Source organism: Lolium rigidum, chromosome 3 (assembly GCF_022539505.1).
Source record: "Lolium rigidum isolate FL_2022 chromosome 3, APGP_CSIRO_Lrig_0.1, whole genome shotgun sequence".
Taxonomy (NCBI): domain Eukaryota; kingdom Viridiplantae; phylum Streptophyta; class Magnoliopsida; order Poales; family Poaceae; genus Lolium; species Lolium rigidum.
This window is the reverse complement of record NC_061510.1, coordinates 116,939,851-116,960,128: the sequence shown is the minus strand read 5'-3', so window position 1 is coordinate 116,960,128 and position 20,278 is coordinate 116,939,851. Positions and strand designations below refer to the sequence as shown.

Sequence of the window (20,278 nt, the reverse complement as noted above, 5' to 3'; positions counted from 1 at the left end):
TGTTAACCATTTTTCTAGGACTTTTCTGCATCCCTTCCAATTCCTATCCATCATCTGTTGTTATTTTTTTCCTGTTTGGATTGGTTTGATGCTAATGGGCGTAAACTAAAAGAAGATTATGTTACAGTACAGGTCGAATCTTACCAAAAATTGGCACAAACTGTCGAGAGAGATTGTGTTCATCTAGCTGTTTTAGTTTCTGCAACAGTAACAGGAAAAAGATACGTAGCAGTATGGTATCATTTTGTCTGCATATTACCATGATTCCATCCTTATATGTGAGCTGGAACTTGTACACTTATTTATATGTCTACGTCGTACTAGTTCTAGGATTCTTTTGGTAAGATTTGAGCTGTAACAAGATACGTAGCAGTATCGTATCATTTTATTAGCATATTACCATGACTCCATCCTTATATGTGAGCTGGAAGTTGTACACTTATTTATATGTCTACGTTGTACTGGTTCGAAGATTCTTTGCTTTGCTCAAAATCCATTTAATCCAAAGCTTCTGGATATTGTTATCCTTACCAGTCACATTCTTTGCTTTGCTCAAAGGATATCAAAGAACGTCATTCAGTGCATTATGGTCTTGAAACACATCTTTTGCTTTCATAAAAGTACAACCGCTTCACACCTCTCTTGGTGGGTCTTATGCAATATTAGAAAAAAGTATCTTTCCCTTAATATTAATACTTCATTTCCCCAGGGATCTCTTTAGCCTAAGTTATACCTAAGAACTGTAGCTCACATGTCTTTGTCTCTCAATATTCTTGGTGTGTTGATCAGACCACCAATACCAGAAGTAGTCTTTTAACCTAAATTGTATTAATGTTTCTCTTGATGCAAATTGCAGTCAATCTACGCATCTTGATTTCTTCAATGTTGTTGACCTAGAGCTAGAGCTGCTCATGTTATGTCAGGCTAGACATGTGTTATGGTGCTGGAGGCAGCTGCAGCAGCGCTGCCAGTGGCAGCGGTGCGAGATGCTGCAGCAAGCAGGCGCACGCGCGGCACATCAGCCGCAACAACCAGCAGCAGGACGACCGGCATGTATTAATTCCTCCTATTTTTTGCCATTTGTAGCACGTCCGGTTCTGCTTTGTGATATTGTTATTGACCAATCTATGAATTAGTTAGTTATTAATTTTGATTTGTTGTTAGATGGACAATCTACTTAATTGAAGTATTTTTTTATTTTCTGTTTGATGGATTCATTTAGATCCTATCGTGGTTATTTCTTATCCAGATTTCCATATGTATGATAGCCTATGTGACTTGTAGGTCTGATGAGCAATATCAAATGCACAAGATAACAAAAAAATTCTTACGTACTGACTTATTTTTGTCATGCCATCAAGATGAGTATACCACAAAATTTTAAGCAAGTACTTAGTAGAATTGGCTATACCATTCACACTCCTTTTGCCACTTTCATACTGAAAACGAAATTTGTGTTTGCAGGTCCCATCAATCAACAAGACTTGCTATTTGGATATCAGCTATGGATATGATAGTCGAAATATCAGAAAGACTCATATAAGACTAGCCAGAATATTTTATTTTGTTGCAAGATTGTAAATCGTCTATTCTTCTTCGTGTATGGAACGATGTTCCAAGAACATATATAGGACAAGTTAGAATGTCATATTTTGATGCAAGATTCTAAATTGTGCACTCTTCAGATAATTTTGTGTATGGAATGGTCATCCAATATTAAATATTGAATTTATTTGTGATGCAATGCATTCAGATTCTACGATTTGTGTGTGTTGTGATATGTTTCATATGAGCTCTCTTCTCTTGGCGAGAAAAATAATCTGCCCTAATCTAGTGTGAAAATCCCATCTAGACCAAAAATAAATAATTATGTGAAACAGAATTATCAATCCGTATGATGCCTCTACCAACGTATATAGCTGTTGTTTCGATTCTGTAGCTATTTTGCAACGCTTCTACTATTGGTTACCAACGCCCATATATGCGTTTCATTGTACCCTTGCAACACCCAAAAACGCAACGCATTTTTATCCGTTGGTAGATGCCTTAGCAACGCCCATATGGACATTTAGATACGCATAGATGCGTTGCTGTAGGAGGGGTTTTGTTGTAGTGGCCACCGTCACACCGTGTCTAGATTGGGGAGGGAGTGGGAGTGAGAAGGTAAGAGTTTGTTGTTATAGGAGAATGAGCTGTTGGCTATGCAATGGGAGATCGTCTTGGTATTAAAAATAATTGTGTGTCGTCTCGTCTTATTGAAAATTGAAAAAAAAAATCGGACCTGCTATTGCTATCATCCAATTTAATAATTCCTTCAGGTTATAAGCGTTGGAAATATATGTGTGCATCACCCGTTTCGAACAATGGAGTTATGTAGGAGAGTTAGAGGGGGCATGTATTTTGTTTGTGCATACCATTTTGTGAAATTGCTACGTTGCATATATAGTGCACTATCTAGAAGCTTTTCGACACGTTGGTGTGACTTGTTCATGTCCGCTAATTAGACCCACCATAGGCACACCAAGATTTTGGACGGTGTGTCCCACTCACATCTTCATGTCCCATTGATTAAAGTTGGATTGATCTCACGTGTTTCTCGCCAAATCACTCCTATTAACAAACCATAGCTACACACAACTAGTATAAAGTGCGCCTTTATGGTTGGAAAACAGGCGCAAATCAGTAGGAGCGATACAGGCATCACATGAACAGTGCATGCCCGAAGCAGCACAAAATCGATGTCATGTCATGCACCAAAAAGCAAAGAAAGGAAGAAAAGGAAGGTTTCAAGAAATAAAAAATTTAAAATTACAGATCAATATATCAATTTCTTAAACAAGACGAGCGGTATACACTGCCGTGTCTACCTCAGATGACCGTCTGATCAAAAGGAATTGCTTCAGATTTGCTCCAAGTAGTGTTCAGAAGCAGAGACATGATTCTTTACCTGGATAGTGAAACGAGATAAATGCATGCTGTAACATGTTACATGCGGTAGGCGTGTAAGTCGTGTCCGTTGTGCACCAGGCCGGTCTTTCTGGTTCTCACTCACGCGTGCCGTGCTCACCCCTCTATATATATCGGCTCACCCCTCTGCTAGCACTTCGCTTCTCCTTTGCCCCTTCTTCCATCTCCTCCTCCTCCTCCTCTGCATCTCCTCACACAGACTTCACCAGGTTGTTCCTCCATTCTCAACTACCCAACAAGGCTTACAAAATATATATCACAGCCTTTTCCTGCAGAAGATTTTCGCTATCTCGCTGCTTATTTGATCGCAGTCAAGCGCTGAATCTTTCAGTGTTTGTTTCTTGCAGAGAAGGGAGGAAGCAGAAGGAGCAGGGTAGGAGATGGCAGGGTGCGGTGAAGCCAAGTCGTCGGTTTCTATGGAGGACGAGGTAAATTTTCCGTAGCTCCTGTGAGTTGTCTGCCGGCGAAAAAAAATCATGCCTTAGCTTGATCGGTGATTACAGTTTTGAAGTTCTTTCAGCACAATGCCTCTGATGTTTTCCTTAACTTGGTTGCAATGGTTGCTTCCTTGGCCCTTCTGAACTACTGTAGTTTGTACTAGATAGAGATAGCGGTGGAGTAACACGGTTCTCGAAGCAATGCGTGACTTGGGCATGGGATAAATACAGATATATACATGCAAACCATTGATGCATGAAGAAGAAACTTGCTACTAGCAAGTTACTGCTAAATTAATCCAGCTTGGAAAACGAGGTTCGCATAGGAAGCTGTTCTTAGTAATATCATGCATGTGGATTGTAACCGTACACCCTGCCTCTCAACATAGGAAATGCAGGATGATAAAAACTCCACAACTTGTGTCTATTTCCCCATATCGTGTGAAGTGTTGCATAGAGCCATGGGGCCAATTGAGGAGCTCTTAGCTTGTAGTGTTTGCCTTGCCTATGTCATCTCTCCTTTTCGGTCTGATGGAAAGGAATCTCGCCTGTAGGCAGTAGTGCTAAACACTAAATCGATTAACTTGTGGGAGAAAAAGCGAAACCGGCAGTTTCCTGATACTAAAATGTTAGTATTTCGGTTCATCTTAATTGCAAATTTAGCACACACACTGAAGGCTGAATCCACTTTCAACCTGCAAACCGCAGCTTTAACCATTCAAAGGAAGCTGCTGCTACTACTACTACTGAACACAACCTAACGTTCGTGCTCCCTAATGAAGACGAGCTTATCCTCAACAGCTACTTAACTAGCAAACCTGCAACGTCCTAATCTATTTAAAGACTCCGCGGTGTAGGTCTAGTTGCCGCCGGTACAAAGCATAGGTTACGTGCAACCATTGCAGATTGCTCTAGCTGACAGACACCACACACACCAAACACCATTTAATTTACCGAAAGGAGCTAATGAAGGATCGGTGGAAAGCAAGCTAAACTCTACGCAACCTGCTGTGCTTATATGTGTCTTGTAGTACTGTCCAAATGTCCACATATGAACGTACGTATGATGGCTGACGAGGTAGAGCTTGTCTTGTACACACCGCTGTCCCACACTTCCACTGACGGCCATGCTGCCCAAAGAATCTCCCCGCCTGACCTGCGTCAGCTCTGCAGCTGCATGAGCTACGACGTCGACGATCGATCGATGAGGACGCCAAGTCGACACGGTAGGCAACGAGCAGCATCGTTTTCGTGGACTTTGGTTAGGGGATCGATCGCCATCGCTAGATCGCTCACATGCGGTTAGCTCGTTCCGGTGGATCATAAGCAACCACGTCGTGCCCCGGTGATCACGTCGTCTCCCCCGTGGGCGCAAACGTGGTTCGCCAACGCTGCCGCTTTCGGCCGTGTGTCACGTTCGGTTCGGCGGCGTGGATCATGCACTGCACGCCGTCGTGTCGGTCCGCCGGATAATGTCTGCGTGTGCGTATGCAAGGGCCGGCAGGCCTTGTCCTGGACCCTCAACGGACGGATAAGCATGCATCTTTTGTTCCACCCAAGGAAGTTGTGAGTGTGTTGCAGTCTGATATTTTGTTAGTTACCTTTTCGTTCTCAAGATTAGAGTTGCAAGCGGTATCCCGTAATAGTTTGTGAGAGCATTATTCAGTTTAAGCTAGACTAATTTAGTGAGATACTCGCCGCCTTTCCCTCTTGCGTCGCTCTGGTGGGCGACTGAGGAGAACTCTAATTTCAATGGCGTGCGTTGAGGATTTGCTAGATCGATCCGTGTTCCTGATTTTGGACATTTTGTTGAGGCCTCTTGTATTCTAATGATGTGTGTAGTGTAGGTGAGGTCTGGGTATGAGGCCCTGACAAGATCACCCTCTTCAACGAGACGGCTTCGGTTTAATCTTTATATTTTTCTTATAAAACCGCGTTGACTGATTTTAATAAAAAAATCTATGTGCATCATTTTTTTTGCAGGTAGCTATGTGCATCATTTATTGTAGAGGCTAGGGTTTACCATCCATTTCGAAAAGAAAAAAATTGTAAAAAAAGTTAAAGCACCTGGTCTATTTTGATTAGAATGCAGGACGGACCGTACGCCGCTTTGCTTCCCTACTCTGTCTGTCCGTGATGGGATATTTTTCTGATCGAGTTTCATGGTTAATTCGCAGGCCTATGTCGAGAAGAAGTTCGGAGGGATCACGCCCAAGAAGCCTCTGATATCCAAGGTACCACTTTTCTAGAGATCGGGACTTCCTAACAGTTTCTTGCTCACAGAAATAGGCACTTGGAAGTTGAAATGTCTCTGAAAGAACATCTGGCCGTTTTCTTGATTTGGTTGCATTTCCTCTTTGTGCTATTGCAGGACCATGAGCGGGCCTACTTCGATTCAGCAGACTGGGTCCTCGGCAAGGTCAGACAACAGAACAAATCCTTAGTCATTTATTCAGCCGTGACATGTCTTCGCAACTGCCTCTAACAATGTTTTTTCATCGATATCCTGGCATGTTCTTCAGCAAGCTGCAAACAGCAGCTCAAGGCCTGCAGTCGAGTCTCTCAAGCCCAAGCTTAAGGTCAGTACAAATCTTCGGGTCAGCTAAACGATATTGTCACTTCTAGCAGAAAACTTATACTGTTTTTTTGCTTCGTTTCTTCAGCGGACGCCGCACCACCAGCTTCCCCCTCGCAAGCCCGCCTGCGCATCTGGCTGAGACGCAAGGTATCAACAAGCCGAAAACTCGCAGGCTTTTGCTCTCTGGTCCCAGATTTACATGATAGTTCTTCCGTTTTGTCGTTGTAGGGACTACGTTGCAGCAGCAGCAGGTGAAAAGCTCCAAGGGAGGGGACAACAGAGATCAGATTAGTGTTACGCTCCTCCTAAATTCGTAGGAAACAAGTCAGACAACTCTGCATGCAAATTGGCTTCTTGGCACTCGCTGCATGACTGCCTGTATGTCTGTCAGAAGTGGTCGATTATCCTTATCATGTGTAAGAATAAAGAGTGGAATTAAAGGGCTCACTTTAAACCTTAGAGAGTAGATAACCCGTTTGCTATCCTTATTTCTATTTCTACTAGCACATATACCCGTGCGTTGCTACAGTTCCGAAGCCGGCCACCACTTCCGCCTATAGCATCGATTATTTGCCCTCCATCTTCTACAAGTGCATAGTTCCGCTCATATTCCTACTCGCTGGCCTACGGCTCCGCCTCCTTCTCTTGCTCAACGATGCTGCCCACCCTCCATCTCCAATCTGCTCTGAGTTGCCACCCCTCCCTCCCATTGACAACCGTGCTTCCCTGGATCGGGGCCGATGTCCTTCACCCTATGTCATCTAGCTTTGCTGCCTTCGGCGGCCATCACCCCAGGTCGCTAAACTAGCTCGGTTCCTACGAGGCCTCTCGCTTCATCTTCGAGCTCCTCACATCCATTGCTCGCCTCCGGCTTGATCCGTCGTTCAAAAGGGACGGCACGCCGCATAGCATTTTTGTGAGCGAAGTAGGAGGCGAGATGAAGAGGAGCCGCAGTCCGTCCATACACATTTAGTCTTCTTCATGCTTCTTTGGATGGATGCCAAATTTATATTTCGGTTTTAACTGAAAAAATGGAGAAGAATTTAGCATCGATAACTCGTGTCATTTTTCTGGACATGGCAGAACATTGTGACTTTTTTTTTAGACAACACCAACTCATTTATTCAACAGTGAGGGTACCAAGCCAAACATGGCGACCAACAGGTAAGGTAGTAGCCATTCGGGCTAGCTGGTGAGCTTCGCCATTAGATCGACGATTTTCATGGCGGAAGCACGTCCTGCCGCGGCTGCTAGCACTGCTTACCGTATCGCGGAGAATGTGGCTGAACTGCCCTAGGTTTTCCCCTGTAGACCCTTCACAACTTCCAAACAATCGGTGGCAATCATAACCGTTCCGATGTTCAGGTCCAGAGCTAGGGCTATACCCTCCCGGCACGACATTGCTTCGAGGCAAGCAGGGTGAGTGACACCGTCAAAAACAACCACCGAAGCCCCCAGGAACACGCCATCCGGGGTGCGGCAAACAGCTCCAACCGCGCCCTGTCGCAGCGTCCTCGCAACAACCCGTCGACGTTTAGTTTACACATACCCGCCGGCGACGGGAGCCAGTGCCGAGCTTCCACCCTTCACTTCCTTCTTCGATGCCGTATCCAAGTCTCGAAGAAACCTGGTTTTGAACGCATGTGTGGCCCTGAAAGGACGAGATGTTGCCTAGAGGGGGGAGGTGTGAATAGGCGTTTTAAAAACTCTTACGGATTTGTCTTGTAAGAATGCGGAATTAAACTAATGTTTATTTTACAAGCACAACTCCTAAATATGCTAGGCTCACCTAAGTGCAACAACAACAACTAGAGCTAAGCAAGATAGGCACAAGATATATGTAGCACAAGTGATAGCAAGATATATATACTTCAAGCACGATGGCTATCACAAGGAAAGTAAGCTCGGGTGTAGAAATAACCGAGGCACGCGAAGAGGAGGATGTATTCCCGTGTTCCCTTCCTTTGCAAGAAGGTACGTCACGTTTGGAGTGGTGGAGGTCCCACGAAGGATTCCCCAACACCACGAAGGCTCACCCTATTCTCCGAGCCAAACCCACGAAGGATAATGGTCCTTCCCTTATGGTTAGCTTTTCCTCCACTCCGGAGATGGAAAGCTCCAAAACCACTTCACAAGCTCCACGAAGGAGAAGCCCGTGCCTCTTCACAATCTTCCTTGAAGAGATCACCGGAGCACCAACCGCCAAGCCAACTAGGAGGTATCCCTCCAAGAGTAACAAGATCACGGTCTCTCACTCGAACTAATCATGGTGGAGAGCTCAACACTATGCAATGATGCAAAGCAAGAACACTAGAGGTGTTCAAATCCTTCACACTCAAATCCCACCAATGCAACAAATGCTAGGATGAGATTAGAGAGGAAGAACAAAGAGGAAATCAACAAATGACTCCAAGATCTAGATCCAAAGGGTTACCCTCACTTAGAGGAAATCACCAAATGACTCCAAGATCTAGATCTAGATCTCCTCTCTTAGATCCCTCAAGAATGAGCAAGAATCATGGGGGGAATCAAGAGATAGGGAAAGTTCTTCAAAGTCAACAATGGAGGAGAGAGAGCACAAGAACTTATTAAGCCCAAGGTGGAAGAAGGTCTATTTATAGCCCACGTCGAAATCTAACCATTGGGGAAATGTCCAGCTCAGCAAATCTTCGAGGAGCCCGGTCAACCGGGCCCGGGGCCGGTCCAACCGGGCCACAGGCCGGACCGCCTGGTCCAAACCGGGTCTGGCGCTGGGCCGTGACCGCCGTGGATCTTGTCGCGCAGTACTTGGCACCTGGTTGCCACCGGAGCAGGGGCCGGTCCGCGCCGGGGCAGCCGGTCCACAACTCGGGCCAGCACCGGGCGAAAGGGAAAACTCCCCTGGATTGTGCCCGGTGTGCACCGGTCCAGGGGCCGGTCGGCGCCGGGCTGGCCGGTGCCACGGGCGGTGGGCCGGAATGCTTCAGGCCAAAGCCCTTTTTCTTTTTCTTTAAAATAGAAAATGCTCCTGAACTCCGATTGACATGAAACCAATTTTGTTGGAAAGATAGCGACAAATAGATGATTCTAGAGAGGGATTCTCCCACCATCAAGAAATGATGAAGGCGTCCAAACTCGTAAACGCCATAGAAGATGCATGCGGATTCCGTTTTCGATAAACATGTGCTTGTTGTAAAGCTAGCAACAAGCTCAATAACCTCACAGAGAGAAACTGTAAGGGTATATTTCCCCTATGTGTGGTTTTGGTAATTAATGACAACCCCTATGGACTAATGTTTTCATTGAGTTTATATGAAGGAATATTCCATAGGAACTACTTGTATTCCATGTGTTGGATTCAAGTATGGATGCCATGAAGATAAAGATACACCTTGTGTATTGGCATCAAGATCATCGATTTAAAGATACATATGTGATATGATCAAGAAGAAGAAATGAAGATGGAGTTCTTATGTGGAACTCAATATTAGCCATACTCTATCTTATGTGATAAGCAATGGATGATCAAGATCTTGAGAGCTTGATTCCAAGTGAAGAATTCTTTATATACACCTCAAGATATTATGATAGAGTATGAGAAGATACAAGGTTGAGTTGGGCAAGTTCAAGATGAGCATCTCAAGTGGATCACATGCTTGAAGCTTGCCGCCCATTTGGTGATAATGGACATGTGAAGATGTGCATCAATGGAGCTTTCCCATCATGGTGTATGGGGGAGCATTTGTGAGTCTTCACTTAGCAACGATGATCAAGTGAGGCATTCCGGCTTGTGTGGAGATTGAAGAGTTATCATCAAGATCAAGCGGGATGCGCAAGGCAAAGGTATGACCTTGATAGGTTTTCCTTTTACCGATCTCAAGGTGGTTGATGGGAGACCGGATTATAGGATAGATAGCCGCACTATTAAGAGAGGCTTTCGGTTGGGTAACTTGATCACATCGTCTTAGGGAGCTCAATCCTTTGCATACTTTGCATATCCCTATTGCTTCTTGGTCTTTCTCTATGTGAGGTTCTTGAGCTTGTTGCTAGCTTTGCAAAAATCCCAAGTTCATCGAAAACGGAGTTCGTATGACTCTCCTATGGCATTTTCAAAGTTGGGTGATTTTACCGGTTATTCATGATATAAGGTTCTACCTTTTGTATTCATGATAAAATCTCCTCCTAAAGATTCTTGTGTTTTCACTTTTCTATATGATAGCATTTGTTGTTATCTTTCAAACAAAATTGGTTTCATTCGAATCGGAGTTCGGGAGCATTTGTTATTAAAGAAAAGGGAAAAAGAATAAAAAGAAAAAGAAAAGGAAAGGGGCGGCTGGCCGGCCGACCGGACTGCTGGCCCACATGCCGGCCCACCCGGTCCACGCCGGCTCTTGGGCTGATGCTAGCCGGACAACCTACTGAGGCTCATCCGGTCTGGTCCGGCCCAGGGCCCGGCAGCCGCCGGCCTGCCCTGCACTGTCCCCGGCCTGACCGGCCTCCCTGCCGGCTGGGCCGCTACGCCCCGCGCGGCCCACTTGCGCGCTGCCTCCTTGCTTATCTGCCGCTCAGCGCACACGCTGCCCCGCCCGGCCAGTGGACTGGCCCGACTGAAAGAACATCTCTCATAATATGTTTTGTGTGTTTGATGTCAATGTATGTGATACACTAATGTTTGGTTAAATGGTACATGGATTATATAGATACATGTTTATATGTGTGATGGATATGGTGAGACGTGTCAAAAAGCTGTAACAGGATCACCAGGCCGGATATTCCGGGCCGGATATTTCCAAAATATCCGGCCCCCATTTTTTCGACTAAGGACTTGAGGATTTGTGGCTCAGTACTCCCTGGACATGGGCCGGATAATTGCCCGGACATTTGCCCGGATTTGCCCCAGGGCCGGATGATCCGGGCCGGATATTTCCAAAATATCCGCCCCCCCCCCCCAAAATCGGCTAAGGATCTGAGGCGATGCAGCTGTAGACAGGGGCCGGACATTTGGCCGGATATTTGGCCTGATTTTCCCAGGGGCCAGATTTTTGGTTGGGCCGGATTATCCGGCCCTAACTTAGGCCGGATTATCCGGCCCCCTGGATGCTCCAACGGCTGGAATTTGGAGGGGGGGGGGGGTATTTATACCCCCCTTCTTCTACCTTGCTCCTTGCTCAATCATTGCACAAAAATCTGCCAAGCTTCACCACCATTAGAGCCACCTCAAGAACACAAGATTTGCAAGATCTCCTTCCTCCCCCAACCAAAGCTCTTGATCTTTGGAGATTCGAAGGAGAAGACACCAATCTTCATCCTCACCGAAGCGATTTACATTTCCCCCTCATTTGTTTGAGGGCCCTCTTGCTAGTGTTCCTCTTTGGTTCCCTAGTTGATTGTTGTTGATGTGTTGTTGTTGATTGTTGTATTGTTACAGATTTGGGAGCCTCCAATTCGGTTGTGGATGTGTGCCCCAAGAACCTTGTAAAGGCCCGGTTTCCGCCTCGAGAAAATCCCTTAGTGGAAGTGGGTTAGGCCTTCGTGGCATTGCCCATAGGAGATCTGAGTGAAGCCTTCGTGGCTGTTGGTTTGGCTTTCGTAGCAACCACACTCCTCCAAACGTAGACGTACCTTCTTGCAAAGGAAGGGAACTACGGGAATCATCTCCGTGTCATCGCGTGCTCCACTCTCGGTTACCTCTATCCTATTCTATCTCCTATATATTGCGTAGCTATATCGTGCTTAGTTGTTAGACTTGTCATATAGGTAAATTCACTTAGTTGCATATCTAGAGAATTTACCTTTGTGTCAAACCTAAATTGAAAAAGAACTAAAAATTGGTTAGCACCTATTCACCCCCTCTAGGTGCGGCATACGATCCTTTCAATTGGTATCAGAGCCTCGGCTCTTATTTCGGGCTTAACCGCCTAAGAGTATGCCGGACGAGGAGCCTCCGGAAGGGGCCGCTAAGATGGTCTCCATGGATGACTTCAATTCGTTGAAGTCCTCCATGGAAGCTCAAATGGAAAGCATGAAAAAAATGATTTCCGAGCTTTTGACTCCGGTCCCTCCCAAGGCTCCCATCGTAGAGGTAAAGGACACGGGTGCGTTAAAAGAGGGAGATGCTTCAGCATTACCCTCCTCTACCAAACCCGTGGATGGTGATAACTTAAACACTATCAAATCTCCCATTGCATCTCCTAAGGGAACTAGTGGAGGTGAGAGCTACAATCGAGTACCTCCGCCTTTCCTATCTCCCGATATACCGGTTCCCCATCCTCATATAAACATTCGGGGCGACCCTCCTAAGTTTTCCGTTAATGATTTCGATACTTGGCAATTTGAGTTTAGCTCTCATGTTCGCAGTGCCTCCAATGAACTTTGGAGAATCATCGTGGAAGGCTTCAAGCCATACAACCCCGACAAGTTGACTAGAAGAGAAGCGGTTGATAGCCAACTCAACAACACCGCCTTGCACATGATTCAAACTAGTGTGGGGACAAAGGATTTGTCTCGCGTTCGAAATTTCACCACCGCCAAGGAAGCTTGGGATGGTTTGGCCGCTAGTTGCATTGGAAGTGAGAGCATGAGAAGGAACAAGTATAATGCTCTTCGGAATAAAGCCGAAGGTTTCATGAGGCTACCGGATGAAGATCATGAAGTCATGTATGGAAGACTTCTCACCGTTGCCGATTCTTTCCGGAATGTTGGTGCCACCCACATCAATGACTCTTGGATCAAGGATAAGTACATCGATTTTCATCAGGAAAAAGTTACTTTAGAGAGTATCAATTCTTCACTCATCTCTCTGATACCAAAAACAGATAATCCATCAAGTCCTAATGATTTCAGACCCATTTCACTTCTCAACAGTGTCTTCAAAATTATCACAAAGCTGCTTGCAAATAGGCTGCAGAAAGTTATTCTCAACATAGTGCACAAAAATCAGTATGGCTTTCTTCAGAAAAGATCTATACAAGACTGCTTAGGCTGGGCCTTTGAATATCTTTTCCAATGTCACAAATCTCGAGAAGAAATATTAGTCCTTAAACTTGACTTTGAAAAAGCCTTTGATAAGATTGAGCATGGAACTATTTTGGACATTCTGAAAGCAAAAGGGTTTGGAAATAAATGGATAAACTGGATTAGAAACATCTTCAGTAATGCTTCATCTGCAATTCTATTAAATGGTGTTCCAGGGAAAAAATTTTACTGTAGGAGAGGAGTTAGACAAGGGGATCCTCTCTCACCTCTCTTTTTTGTTTTGGCAGCAGATTTTCTCCAATCAATTCTCAACAAAGCACTGAGACAGAATTTGTTATCCCTCCCAATAATTTGCCCAAGCTGCCCTGATTTTCCTATTATCCAATATGCTGATGATACCCTGGTTATAATGAAAGCAGATGCTACTCAACTCACTTGTCTCAGAGCACTCCTGACTACCTTTGCTTTCTCTACTGGTCTGAAAGTAAACTATCAAAAATCCAGTATGGTGCCTATAAATATGAATGAAGAAAGATTGAGGCACTTCACTTCAACTTTCAATTGTCAAAGTGGAAGTTTCCCATTTACTTATCTAGGATTACCACTGGGAATCACCAAACCTACATTAGAATATTTTATCCCAATGGTACAAAGAGTCCAAAAAAGACTTGGAGGAATTGCAGATTTTCTTGACTATGGTGGCAAATTACAGATGGTCAACTCGGTACTGGCATCACTCCCTATTTTTTACATGTCTTGCTTTGAGGTACCAGTCACTATCAAAGATCAAGTCATAAAATATATGAGGCATTGTCTATGGAGAAAAAGAAATGCAGAGGTTCAGGCCAAAGGTTTAGCATTGATATCTTGGAAAAAAGTTTGCAGACCAAAAAACCAAGGGGGATTAGGTGTTCTCAACCTAGAAATCCAAAACAAAGCACTACTTCTCAAAAATTTGCATAAATTTTACAATAACTTGGATATTCCTTGGGTGCATTTGATCAGATCATCTTACTATGAAAATGGTAGCTTACCTGGTACAAAATTGGAAGGATCTTTCTGGTGGAAGGCACACCTAAAGCTGATAGATCATTATAAACAAATGGCAAGGTGCAACTTGGGAAATGGAAACACTGTCTTCTTTTGGACTGACTTATGGAGTGATAATTGTCTACATCAGCAATTCCCACACTTGATCACATTTGCTAAAAGAACTGACTTATCAGTGGCAGAAACAGTAAACATGGAATTCTTACAAGACCTTTTCCACTTGCCTCTCTCTGTACAAGCTTTTAATGAATTTGAAATGCTAGAAGACATTTGTGTTTCTGCAAGTGAAAAAATTCAGCTAGGTGAACAAGATTCTTGGACATATATTTGGGGCAATAGTACATTCTCTTCAAAAAAGGCATACAAAGCTTTGATAGGCATTCAGCCAACACCTCAACTTTTCGCCTGGATATGGAATACTTCATGTCAAGCTAAACACAAAATCTTTTTCTGGTTACTTCTTCATGATAGACTAAACACAAGGAACCTTCTCAGAAGAAAGAATTTCGTGATCACCACCTACAATTGTGCCACTTTAAACTGTGATCATGAAGAAACTCTAGTGCACTTGTTCTGGTCCTGCCCTTTTGCTCAAGAATGCTGGGATTACCTTTGTCCTCAAAGAACAACAAATCTTTCTGTACATGAAGCTTTCTATGACATCAGAGACAAATTGAGACTTCCTTTCTCAATGGATATTATCATCTTAGCAGCCTGGGGTTTATGGAACGTCAGAAATAACAAGATATTCAAGAATCAAAGACCAACTTTCCAATCCTGGAAATTCTTATTTACCCAAGAGCTTCACATGTTAGAATACAGGATGAAGAAAAAATATGTTCAATCCTTCAAAGAATGGTTACAAGCACAAGTGGATTAGATTAGCTTTGTTACCTTTGTTCCGTATCTTTTCTTCTTTTCTTTGGATAGCTGAGGCTGTCTTCTTTTGTATATAACTTGTACCCTTTTATTTATATATAAAAATTGCAGTGGGGTTTTCCCCACTGTTTCAACCTCAAAAAAAAAATAAGTACATCGATTGCATGATGTCGTTTGAACCCATTGATGTCAAGACTCTTGTCGGTAGAGAATGCTTTCCCTCTGTCACCTCTCAACAAGCCGTGCACGAGATGCAAGCTCTCAAGGTTCTTGAGCAAAACTCTCATGATTCTCGCAATCGGGCTCTTGGGATGTCAAAAGTGTCCAACCTTGCCTTGACCGTCAAGTCCGTAGAAGAAGTGATCCCTCAAGATCAGTATAGGGCATCTTGGAGTATGTCCTATCCGGAAGACTTGGAACACCACTACCATGACCACATGGCATTCCATGCAAAAACCTTTTGGGTTGATCCATCCAAGGCCAAGGAAGACAACATCAAGAGAAACAACTCAAATGGTTTCTCAAGCTCGGGCCCAAGAACAAGATCTTGCTACAATTGTGATGACAAGCGCCATTTCATCGCTCAATGCCCTTATGAAAATAGGGAAACGAATGGTGGAAGGCTCATTCCCAAGGACAAGAGCAAAGATTCAAGGGGCAAAGTTTCAAAGGCCCCCAACAAGAAATTCTATAACAAGAGCAAGAAGGGCAAGAGGCCCTCAAGGATTGTGCTAGTGACTAAGGAAGAATATTCTTCCGATGAAGTTGAAAGTTCTAGTGATGATGAAGATGAAGAAAGCTCCAAGGAATTGGCCGCCATTGTCACTACCAACATTCCCTCTTCATCTCTCTTTGATTCCCCCAACGAGAGTACTCATATCAAGAATGCACATTGATTCATGGCAAGGTCCACCTTGGACACATCTATTGTGCTATCAACTCAAGAAGAATATACCTCCGGAGATGATGATGTTGATGATGAAGAAGATGCAACCTCGAATGGATTGGTTGCTCTTGCCTCCCTCTCCACTAACTCTTCATCACCAAGTGAATCCCCCAATGAGATCATTCATGTGGAGGAAGAAAATTGCCTCATGGCTAAATCTTCCGAGGTATCATCTCCTAACCCCTCTATTCCTAACACTTCAAATGATCTAGGGGTTGATCTTGCTAGTCTAAAAGTGAAACAAGAAATGCTAGATTTTGATAAGTTCATTCTTAACTTGCAAGGTAACACTAAAAAGCATGTTTCCAATCTCATGATTCGTTTAGCACAACAAAATGATACTCTTGAGAAAAAATGTCAAATAGAGAGGGAAGACGCTCTTGAACTACATGCTCTTAGAAATGCTCTTGAGGAAAGTCAAGAAACCATAGCTTCTCTTGAAGAGAGGTTAGAAAATCTTGAAGATCCTCAAGATAAAATTAACAAGCTCACTAAAGCTAGAGATCTTGCTAGAGCTAGGTCTAAAGTGCTTTTAAAAGAAAAGGCCAAATTTGGTGTTGATCATGAGAAACTTGTGAAGGATCTAGAGGAACTAGACAAGGCTCACAAAGCCTTGAAGACTGAATACTCTCTTCTCTCCAATTCGAATGAGCAACTTCAAATTAGGCTTGCTTCATATGACATACCTAGTACCTCTACTCCTTCATGTGATCATGCAAATATTATTGAGGAAAATGCTAGGTTGAAGGATGAACTTGCTAAGGCCTCCTCTCCCCAAAGTAAACTTTCCTTGGATGATCTTTTGAGTAAGCAAAGGTCAAACAATGGGAAGGAGGGACTTGGTTTTAAAACCAAGGCTAAAAAGGCAAACAAGCCAAAAGCCAAGCCCGCACAAAAGAAGGTTATCACTAATGATGAAGCCCCTAAGGCCAATGTCATTAATAATGATGATGCGGGAATTGATAACCCTCACTATGTTTTATTTAAAGATTATTATGGTGATGTTTATGCAGAGTATGTTGGTCCATATGATGGTTATGTTGCTTGGTCTATTTGGGTCCCAAAGACCCTTGTTGCTAACAAAAGAGGACCCATTGAGAAATGGGTACCTAAATCCAAGAATTGATCTCATGTAGGACTATGCCGCCGGAGGTTCAAAATGGGTACTTTGTAACACCCCATTTTTCAGAACCTGCATTTTTCTCCTACTTAAAATTTTGGGCCAACAAAAACATTTCATTTTATGTCTGCTAGAGCTTTTAGTTGTGTCATGCATGGTCTGGTCTTAAAATTTTCTTTAGGATTATTGAATTAGAGAGTTACCTTGGTTAATATTTTAGTACCTCATTTTAAATCAGTAGGATTTGACCCTTTATGTGTTGACACCAACCCTAACTATTGTTTTCCCTCTCCACTAAAAACCCTATTTTTTTATTGTTGACCATCACCCTCTTAACAAGGGGGAACACTTCCCTCTCTTATTTGGATGATGCTATCTCATCACCTAGGGTTACACCACCAACACCAACACCCCTTGTTTGTCTTTTATTCTTTTCTTCTTTCAACACATGTGCTTATGCACATGGAACCCAAAACTTAGCACATGCATTGGCATGGCTCTCTTCTCTCTTTTCACCCATGCCCCTTTTTCTTCTTCTTCTCTCTTTTTCTCTCTGGAAGTTTGGCCGGGAGGAAAGAAGAGGGGAGACTTCCCCCTCTCTTCTCTTTTCTTCTCCCTCTCTTCTCTCTTTACTAATTTGGGCCGTGGCCGACGCCACCTCTCTCTCTTTTTGCCCTGGCCCAACCCTAACCCCTCTACCTCTCCCCTCTCTGGCCCAAACACAACCGGCCCCTCTCTCTCTCGCGCCCAAAACCCTAGCCACTAAACGCATGCGCGCGCCACGCCAGTCAAGCGACATGATGGCACGGAGCCTTGCTCGACGCGCCATCACGCCTCGTCTGCCGCGCACCGCCTCGGCTCCCTCCCCTCGCTGACGCTCCAGGGCGACGTCACCGTGGGGCCAACGCGTGACGCCAGCCCTTACGCGCCCGTTGGCCGTCGCCACCGCCCCTCCCACTACCGCGCCCCTCTCTGCTTATAAAAACCCACCCAGAGACACGCCTCTCCCCCTCAGCTCCCCACTCACTACGCCGTCAGGCTGCCTCTCCCACTCCCTGGCTGCTCGAGCAGTAGCTCGAGCCGCTGCCACTGCCACCTGACGACCATCGCCGCCGTGGTCACCGTGAAGGTGACGAGGAGGAGCCGTCGACGACGGCACTCCCCTGCCGCTCCCCCTCTTCCCTTCATCGTCAGCACCACCTCCTACCACCCCTAACCCTCTCCGTTGCCCTCTGCCTTGCAGATCTGCAGCGGAGCGACGACAACGACGACGCACCGGCGACGCCAGTGACGCAGACGCCGCCAAGCCAGGCGACACCGACGTGTCCGAGCATCGCCAGGACGTCCACGAGCTGCACACCCACGCCGCCAAGCCCCCTACGTCGAGCCACGTCACCGCAGGCCGCCGGTAAGCCCCTGGCCGCCCCTCTTTTCCTACACGCCGGCGAGCGCCTCGCGCGCGTCGTGGACACGATGGCTCCTGGCCGTCGGATCCAGATCCAGCGGCTGCATGGGCCATGCAGCCACGCTGGCTATGCACGGCCTGGCCCGCCACGGGCCCCTGCCCTTTTCCCCTTTTTCTTTTTCTTTTTCTCCCATTTTCTCCGACCACCGGAGAGCCCTACTGGACTGGACCATCTGCACACCGCACGGCCCCGGGCGTTCCCGCCCTTTTTAATTATTTGTAATTTTGAGAAACAGAAATTAAAAATGGAAATCTGCCAGTATACTGTTTTGCTAATAAAAATAGTTTGGTAGCTCCGATTGATATGATTCCAATTGCATTAGAACCAGTATGAAATTATCTTTCAGATGCCACCGGCCTTGTATTTTTAGGATTTTTGTGCGAATTTTAATAATTAAAACTTGATCTATGTTTCTGGTTAGTATTTCTAGTCTCTAAAATTGAAAAATAAATGTTTTTGAGTAATTCCAATTGGGTTAGTCTTGTTTTGTTACTGTGCATCTAGGAAAAATACCAGTAGCCCCTGTTAGTGATGTTTTGTCTCTGGTTAGGATTGTATATGTGTCACATGCAATAATAGGATTAGAGTTTGATGTTTTTAAATAAACCATGATACTTTTTGTTTATCAAAATGGCCAAACCATGTCTTGTTACTGTTAAACTACTCCCCTGCATATTTTCATCTTTCATTTATTTATTCTTGGTTCTTGAGTTGTATGTTGATTATATGCATCGTTACTCTTGCGACGCTAGATACGAACCAGGGAGAAGTTGAAGGAGAGGACTTTGGAGAAGGATTTGAGGAGGACCAGGGACAAGCCAACCAAGGCAAGCCATCTTTGAACTCTGATTGATGTCTTGTTGGACGTCATTTGTTGATGTCCCAAAGCATCTTGTTTTCCTTCATGTGTTGTTTTCTCTATATTGGTCTATGTATGGTTGTAATTGGGGTACTTCCTTGTGGTGATATTCCACCTTTGCTCACGTGTTGGAGGGATGCATGGTATTATGGCCGTGCTACTCCCTTGGGTCTACTTGAATGATCAACATGAGCATGTCCTATTCCAAGATAGAGTTTTACATCACACCCACCACTTTGTTGAGTGTAGAGGTATCAAAGTCATGAATTTTGGTGTAATTCTCAACTTGAGAGAAGTATGCCGTGTACCCCCCTTGAATTGTTGGTTGGATAGTGAACCTTCACCACCCAAGTTGTATAGTAGTGCCACAACACTGAAAGTTTGATCCACCCTATGTTGTCTTTTTACATGCTTACCCTAAGCAAGTATGAGTCTTTTTATGCCACTCACACATACCCCTCATGGTGTGATGACTCTCATCTCGGCCATGGTGTTGTAATAGTTCCTTCTCATGAGACTATAGGATGGGAATCCCTCAAGGTTTACGTTGTTGTAAATGTTTGTGAAAACCTTGGGTAAGTTAACTCTACCCAAGCGTATGTTTTGGAAAGACAAAGTTTTTGGACAAGGATGTTGGAAGAATATGATTTGGATGTTGGCAAGGAAAGGAAGTGTGGGAAAAACGTTTTCAAAGGAGCACCTGCGTATAAGTGTTCGCCGTCCCGACTTTTATTCGCGCAACCACATTACCCAATATGGGCACGGGCTTAGTCCGTAGTTCATTGAAATTGGCATGAGACACCTTCACAACTCTCTAGGAGGGTCACGATGACCTCTGACGCCGGGTTGCGCTCTGAAGGAGGCAATACACGCGTAGTTGTCTATAGCCGGACGATTGCGAGGGTCTTCGTCGTGGCGCCGGAGATACGCTCAAAAGGAGGTATGCTTGCTGGGGTGCCGGGAAGGGGTAAGCCCGAAGGGAAGGACTTGTGCCAATGGAGACGGGCGAAAGGCTATGACGG

General features: G+C 44.8%; 1 protein-coding gene across 1 annotated transcript; it reads left to right on the top strand.

The window, feature by feature from the left end:
• The first annotated feature begins 3,118 nt into the window (after positions 1-3,118).
• LOC124698064 lies at positions 3,119-6,441 on the top strand. The gene is made up of 7 exons (XM_047230590.1): positions 3,119-3,176; positions 3,315-3,395; positions 5,582-5,638; positions 5,776-5,823; positions 5,927-5,983; positions 6,068-6,129; positions 6,211-6,441. The coding sequence occupies exons 2-6, from the start codon at positions 3,348-3,350 to the stop codon at positions 6,119-6,121; spliced, it is 264 nt and encodes an 87-aa protein (XP_047086546.1). The 5' UTR covers positions 3,119-3,176; positions 3,315-3,347; the 3' UTR covers positions 6,122-6,129; positions 6,211-6,441.
• The last annotated feature ends 13,837 nt before the right edge of the window (positions 6,442-20,278 follow it).